At 40.9% G+C, this 8,385-nt stretch overlaps 1 protein-coding gene across 3 annotated transcripts in view; it reads left to right on the top strand.

Moving 5' to 3' along the window:
• LOC128697229 (uncharacterized) overlaps nt 1-8,385 on the top strand; it is a 68,187-nt gene continuing 59,802 nt past the window's right edge. For 2 of the 3 annotated variants that reach the window (XM_053788821.1, XM_053788820.1), the window contains exon 1: nt 1-256. In XM_053788821.1, coding sequence (XP_053644796.1) covers nt 220-256 — 37 coding nt within the window. In that variant the 5' untranslated portion in view covers nt 1-219. Of the gene's footprint in view, nt 257-6,573; nt 6,734-8,385 lie in introns of those variants that run through there. The other variant, XM_053788819.2, reaches the window with a different exon arrangement.

Genomic DNA, 8,385 nt, shown 5'->3' with positions numbered 1-8,385 from the left:
ATGGCGGAGTGTAACAGCTCGGTCCCGGGGTTTGTGGAGATTTAATCTCATTTAATCTAAGCTGATAAAAATAGTATCAGCCAATATGGTGTCCTGTAAAATAAGTGAATTTAGCGTGTATCTGGAAAAGTTCAGATACAAAGTGAAACTATTAAAATAAGGATGATACGAATGAAAACATGAGATGGTGGAGAATCTACAGTTCCCGCCACATCAAATATGTGCGTCTGCCGCTGTGAATTTAATCTGACTACAGGTAATGTATCTATTTATGGCCAGTATTAGTCGCCTGCTGATAAGGCGGCGCTAAGATATATCACCAAGATCATAATTTGGTGAGTAGGTTAGTAGCGATTCCTGACGCTGGTCTTCGTTATATCATGACCCACAACTAGAGCTTTTGGTCATCTGACCGAGACCTTCTACTGGCTTACTACTTTAAAAATTATGGTCCAGGTTATTACCACTTTTGGTGAGTAACATTTAAATGTTACTCATATATTTTTTAAATCTGTTCACAATTTTAGGTACAGATGTGTGAGGGTAAGCAAGGAAGGAGGGTCCAGGGACTGTACCTCAACATTACCGAGGTACATAATGGGTCCAGGGACTGTACTTCAACATTACAGAGGTACATAATGGGTCCAGGGACTGTACCTCAACATTACCGAGGTACATAATGGGTCCAGGGACTGTACCTCAACATTACAGAGGTACATAATGGGTCCAGGGACTGTACCTCAACATTACAGAGGTACATAATGGGTCCAGGGACTGTACTTCAACATTACAGAGGTACATAATGGGTCCAGGGACTGTACTTCAACATTACAGAGGTACATAATGGGTCCAGGGACTGTACCTCAACATTACAGAGGTACATAATGGGTCCAGGGACAGTACCTCAACATTACAGAGGTACATAATGGGTCCAGGGACTGTACCTCAACATTACAGAGGTACATAATGGGTCCAGGGACTGTACCTCAACATTACAGAGGTACATAATGGGTCCAGGGACTGTACCTCAACATTACAGAGGTACATAATGGGTCCAGGGACTGTACCTCAACATTACAGAGGTACATAATGGGTCCAGGGACTGTACCTCAACATTACAGAGGTACATAATGGGTCCAGGGACAGTACCTCAACATTACAGAGGTACATAATGGGTCCAGGGACTGTACTTCAACATTACAGAGGTACATAATGGGTCCAGGGACTGTACCTCAACATTACAGAGGTACATAATGGGTCCAGGGACAGTACCTCAACATTACAGAGGTACATAATGGGTCCAGGGACTGTACCTCAACATTACAGAGGTACATAATGGGTTCAGGGACTGTACCTCAACATTACAGAGGTACATAATGGGTCCAGGGACTAAGTGTGTACCTGTGAAATTCACCCAGATAATTTGTTGCATTATATATAAAATTCCTCACATTGTTTTATTGGCTTGTTAGTCTAAGTTTGCCAGAAATGTTCTGCATGTGCTTTCAAATTTGTACAAACATTGTATCATCGTCAAATTAATTATTATTATATTAGTATTATTATATTACTATTATTATATATAAGACATATACAACAAATTTCCCCCCAAAAATTCCAAGACCGTAGGCATACTATCGAAGATACGGTACTATGTTCCACAGTCAGCCTTCCTGGCCCTATATCACTCACTTATTTACCACTATCTCACCTATGGAATTTGTGCATGGGGCTCAACAACAATAAACCATCTCAGACCACTAATTACCCAACAAAAGGCTGCAGTCAGAATGATAACAAATTCTCACTACAGGCAGCACACTCCACCAATATTCAAAACACTAAACCTACTCACCATACAAAACATCCATACTTATTACTGCACTTATTACATACATAGAACACTTAACTCTGATATAAACCCTCCCCTCAAACATCTTACCAACCTCAACAGAACACATGACCATAACACAAGGCACAGATCACTCTTTGATGTTCCTCGTGTCCATCTCACGCTATGCAAAAACTCAATGCACATAAAAGGCCCTAAAATCTGGAATTCATTACCTGTAAATATAAAAGAAACACTACCTGTTTATAAATTCAAGTCTCTTCTCAAAGATCACTTACTCACCCACAACTAAATAAATACTGAATAATTGTATCTCATAAATTGTATCTCATATATGTATCTTATTAATATACCTGTGACCCAATCAAACTTTGTTACTATTTAACTTCATTACCTAACATAATACTCCATTCTACTGATTACACAGTAACACAGTAAATGACCATATGACCTGTCTTTGTAATACTCATTTGTACTAAATTGTTATCTGTTTACAATAATTTTTGTACCACTGAATATATCATTGCTTAGTTAATCTTAAGTTAATTTTAAGCTGCCCATAATGCTCTGCATACAAGGGGCTTTGGCATGCTGCACTGTAATAACTTTGTACCTCACTGTATCATGTTCAAATTAATAAATAAATAAATAAATAAAATTATTATTATTATTATTATTATTATTATTATTATTATTATTATTATTATTATTTAATTTAAAATATTATTTTTATTAATATTTTATTGGTATTTAATTATTATTATTATTATTATTATTATTATTATTATTATTATTATTATTATTTATTATTATTATTATTAATAAAGGTTCGCCGGTATTCTCCCGGCCCGGGCCTTTTCCAAGTGGTGGCCCGGCTTTGTCTCCCTGTCTTGGGAGTGTCTGAGACCTAAGTCTTCCATGGGAGGAGGCACAAGTACCCCCTCATCTTTGTGACCAACTGTCCCCAGGCCTAGCCACAAGCTAGGCCTCTCTGGTCTGCCATCCCCGTCCCTGGGGGGTTAATGGGAAGGACAGTCTTGTGAGCGACAAGCTCGGGATCAGGCACCTACCCTGCCCTCGAAGGGCTAGGCATGGTGTCGATGATCAATTATTATTATGTCATTATTTAATTATTATTATTTTATTAATATTTTATTGTTATTTAGGTATTATTATTATTATTAATTATTATTTTATTACTGTTATTTAATTATTATTATTTAATTATTATTATGATTTATTTAATTATTATTATAAAGAGAGCTGGGAAGTTTGGAATACTATATATAAAGGCAAATAACTTGAATATGAGACAATGTTTTACTGTGCATATTTTCTCATGATAGTTTTCATTGTCTTTGCTATATGTGATATATACGATGTACTTGTAGAAATAATGATCCTATTGTTAATCATCATGTAACTTAAGACCTGCGTCAGGAAACACTTGCCTTGTTTCCTGACAAACATTACCTAACCTAACCTTTATGTTGTGAGTAGGAAAGTGTTTCTGCAACTGTACTCACCGATTTTTTGTGGTTGCAGGGGTCGAGACTCAACTCCTGGCCCCGCCTCTTCACTGACCGCTACTAGGTCTTTCTCTCTCCCTTCTCCATGAGCTTTATCATACCTCGTCTTAAAACTATATCACAGCCTAGTGTCACAGTTTAGTGTCCTAGGGCCACAGCCTAGTGTCCTAGTGCCACAGCCTAGTGTCCTAGTGCCACAGCCTAGTGTCCTAGTGCCACAGTCTAGTGTCACAGCCTAGTGTCTTAGTGGCCCGGTGGCCTGGTGGCTAAAGCTCCCGCTTCACACACGGAGGGCCCGGGTTCGATTCCCGGCGGGTGGAAACATTTCGACACGTTTCCTTACACCTGTTGTCCTGTTCACCTAGCAGCAAATAGGTACCTGGGTGTTAGTCGACTGGTGTGGGTCGCATCCTGGGGGACAAGATTAAGGACCCCAATGGAAATAAGTTAGACAGTCCTCGATGACGCACTGACTTTCTTGGGTTATCCTGGGTGGCTAACCCTCCGGGGTTAAAAATCCGAACGAAATCTTATCTTATCTTATCTTAGTATCCTAGTCTGTGTCGTAGCTCGATTGGTAGCTCACTCAGCTCACACACTGAAGTCTGTGGTTCGATCCCCGGTACGAGTGGAGACATTAGGAGTTGAGGACGTATATCCCTAAGACACCTGCTGTCACTGTTCACCTAGCAGTAAGTAGGTACCTGGGTGTTAGTTGACTGGTGTGGGTGGCATCCTGGAGAACAAAATTAACCTAAGTTGCCAGAAATGCTCTACATAACCAGGAACTTTCTCTATAGTATATCATTGGTGTCAGCTATGGTCTGTATAAGTTGTATCATGTAGTGCTAGAAATAAGCATTATTATTATTATTATTATTATTATTATTATTATTATTATTATTATTATAGTATGTCACTGTTGTCAGCTATGGTCTGTATAAGATGTATCATGTACTGCTAGAAATATACATTATTATTATTATTATTATTATTATTATTATTATTATTATTTATTTTCTGACAATACTTCCTTATAAAGGTGAGAGTAAGACACTTGTGCAACATCTGGGTATCTTTATTGTAGACGTTTCGCCATCCAGTGGCTTTATCAATACAAATTCTAGGACATAACTTGAAGACAGTAGAACTATGTACAGAAGATGAGGTAATCAGTCCCTCAACCTAGGAGTAGGTGCGAACAGCACCATAGACTATGGTGCTGTTCGCACCTACTCCTAGGTTGAGGGACTGATTACCTCATCTTCTGTACATAGTTCTACTGTCTTCAAGTTATGTCCTAGAATTTGTATTGATAAAGCCACTGGATGGCGAAACGTCTACAATAAAGATACCCAGATGTTGCACAAGTGTCTTACTCTCATCTTGTCGGTATTATATACCATTCGTACACACTTCCTTATAAAGGACCAAACTCCACAAATTTACATCTCCACGTCTTCCACTGTGACTAGTAATAATTATAATAATTTCTGTATTCAACTGAGGAAGTACAACACTTGGGTGTCTTTAGTGTTGATTGGAACGTTTCGCTCACACAGTCGGCTTCTTCAAAGACTTAGACAGCAGTCGTTGTGGTGAAGATTATGCCATCAGTCCGTCAACTTTGGTGAAATAGTGTTTGAGAGGGTCAGTCCCTCAGCCTGGTGTGGGTGGTAGTTACACCATACCCATGGTGTGGGTGGTAGTTACACCATACCCATGGTGTGGGTGGTAGTTACACCATACCCATGGTGTGGGTGGTAGTTACACCATACCCATGGTGTGGGTGGTAGTTACACCATACCCATGGTGTGGGTGGTAGTTACACCTACCCATGGTGTGGGTGGTAGTTACACCATACCCATGGTGTGGGTGGTAGTTACACCATACCCATGGTGTGGGTGGTAGTTACACCATACCCATGGTGTGGGTGGTAGTCACACCATACCCATGGTATGGGTGGTAGTTACACCATACCCATGGTGTGGGTGGTAGTTACACCATACCCATGGTGTGGGTGGTAGTCACACCATACCCATGGTGTGGGTGGTAGTTACACCATACCCATGGTGTGGGTGGTAGTCACACCATACCCATGGTGTGGGTGGTAGTTACACCATACCCATGGTATGGGTGGTAGTTACACCATACCCATGGTGTGGGTGGTAGTTACACCATACCCATGGTGTGGGTGGTAGTCACACCATACCCATGGTGTGGGTGGTAGTTACACCATACCCATGGTGTGGGTGGTAGTCACACCATACCCATGGTGTGGGTGGTAGTTACACCATACCCATGGTGTGGGTGGTAGTTACACCATACCCATGGTGTGGGTGGTAGTTACACCATACCCATGGTGTGGGTGGTAGTCACACCATACCCATGGTGTGGGTGGTAGTTACACCATACCCATGGTATGGGTGGTAGTTACACCATACCCATGGTGTGGGTGGTAGTTACACCATACCCATGGTGTGGGTGGTAGTTACACCATACCCATGGTGTGGGTGGTAGTCACACCATACCCATGGTATGGGTGGTAGTTACACCATACCCATGGTGTGGGTGGTAGTTACACCATACCCATGGTGTGGGTGGTAGTCACACCATACCCATGGAACAGTAGTAATGAATTATTTCCATGTTTATATCTGGCCACAAATAAATTATTTATGCAAACATAAATTGTCACAAAAAATACAAAATAACTTACACATTTGTTTAAACATATCATCTTACATTTAAGCAAGGGGAGGACTGATCCAGTCCCTGGATAAAAAACCCTTTGTATTAATGTTGGCAGAATTATAGACAATATGTTAGGCAAAAGGACACAAGTGCAACTAATGTGAGATTATATTGTGGCATCGTGTCGCTTCCCAGGAGCTTTGTCAAGCCGGCTTGATAAAGCCTCTGGAGAGCGAAAGGTTGCCACAATAAAATGTCACATTAGTTGTATTTGTGTCCTCTTATGTAACGAAGAGCTCTTTCCTGGAATTAAAGACACCCCACGTTGTTTGAGCTGATTGTCAGGGTTTTCCCGGTCGCTTGTAAACACCGGTATCATTTTTGAAGATGTAATCATCTAGCGGAGTTTGCCCCAAGAGAAGCTAGGCATGCCAAGGTTATGGGTAGTATCTCTAGATGGATAAAACTGTCTATATATAGATAACTGTCAGGGGGATGGGTCAGTTATCGACCCACACCCGTCCACTCAACACCACTATATTTATAAATTTACATATCTATTGCAGAATAGATATATATTAATATAAACAGCCAGTACTAGGCGTTCTATAATGTCAGGAGAGAAGACTCAAATTTCGGCTATATCTTCAGCCACTAGGTGAGTGTCAACGGTTTTGTGTTAGGCAGATTTTGGGAGAAATTGTCGCTCTTCTCACTAGGTTTTTGAGGTGTTGATGAATAGGTCACATGTGCAACACATGGGTACCCCATTAAGAATACCTAGGTGCTGTACATATGGCCAAGTAACCTGTCAGTGTTATATTACTGAATAACTAGAGAAAGTTCAATGAACATTTATCAATATTCAGTAAAAAACCCGTAATAATAATAATAATAATAATAAATCTTTATTTACTACCAGTACATGTACAAGGTATACAAGTACATGTACAAGGTATACAGACCATAGCTGACATCAATGACATACTATATAGAAAGTTCCTTGTTATGCTGAGCATTTCCCGCAAATTATGTCAGTTTTGTCCCAGGATGTGACCCACACCAGTCCACTAGCACCCAGGATGTGACCTAGACCAGTCCACTAACACCCAGGATGTGACCCACCAATCCACTAACACCCAGGATGTGTCCCACACCAGTCCACTAACACCCAGGATGTGACCCACACCAGTCCACTAACACCCAGGATGTGACCCACACCAGTCCACTAACACCCAGGATGTGACCCACACCAGTCCACTAACACCCAGGATGTGACCCACACCAGTCCACTAACACCCAAGATGTGACCCACACCAGTCCACTAACACCCAGGATGTGACCCACACCAGTCCACTAACACCCAGGATGTGACCCACACCAGTCCACTAACACCCAGGATGTGACCCACACCAGTCCACTAACACCCAGGATGTGACCCACACCAGTCCACTAACACCCAGGATATAAGAACAGAAGAACATAACACAAATAACCCGCACATAAAAGACAGAAGCTTACGACGACGTTTCGGTCCGACTTGGACCATTGACAAAGTGACTTTGTCAATGGTCCAAGTCGGACCGAAACGTCGTCGTAAGCTTCTGTCTTTTATGTGCGGGTTATTTGTGTATCGTTCCAGTCACGGTATTGTGCCTTTTTGTTATTTATTTAGTTATTCATAAGAACATAAGAAAGGAGGAACACTGCAGCAGGCCTGTTGGCCCATACTAGGCAGGTCCTTTACAATTCATCCCACTAACAAACATTTGACCTACCCAATTTTCAATGCTACCCAAGAAATAAGCTCTGATGTGCAAGTCCCACTCAAATCCAACCCATCCCACTCATGTATTTATCCAACCTAAATTTGAAACTACCCAAAGTCCTAGCCTCAATAACCCAACTAGGTAGACTGTTCCACTCATCTACTACCCTATTTCCAAACCAATACTTTCCTATGTCCTTTCTAAATCTAAACTTATCTAATTTAAATCCATTACTGCGGGTTCTCTCTTGGAGAGATATTCTCAAGACCTTGTTAATATCCCCTTTATTAATACCTATCTTCCACTTATACACTTCGATCAGGTCTCCCCTCATTCTTCGTCTAACAAGTGAATGTAACTTAAGAGTCTTCAATCTTTCTTCATAAGGAAGATTTCTAATGCTATGTATTAATTTAGTCATCCTACGCTGAATGTTTTCTAACGAATTTATGTCCATTCTGTAATATGGAGACCAGAATTGAACTGCATAATCTAGGTGAGGCCTTACTAATGATGTATAAAGCTGCAGTATGACCTCTGG

Source organism: Cherax quadricarinatus, chromosome 89 (assembly GCF_038502225.1).
Source record: "Cherax quadricarinatus isolate ZL_2023a chromosome 89, ASM3850222v1, whole genome shotgun sequence".
Taxonomy (NCBI): Eukaryota; Metazoa; Arthropoda; class Malacostraca; order Decapoda; family Parastacidae; genus Cherax; species Cherax quadricarinatus.
This window is presented reverse-complemented; position numbering and strand designations above follow the sequence as displayed.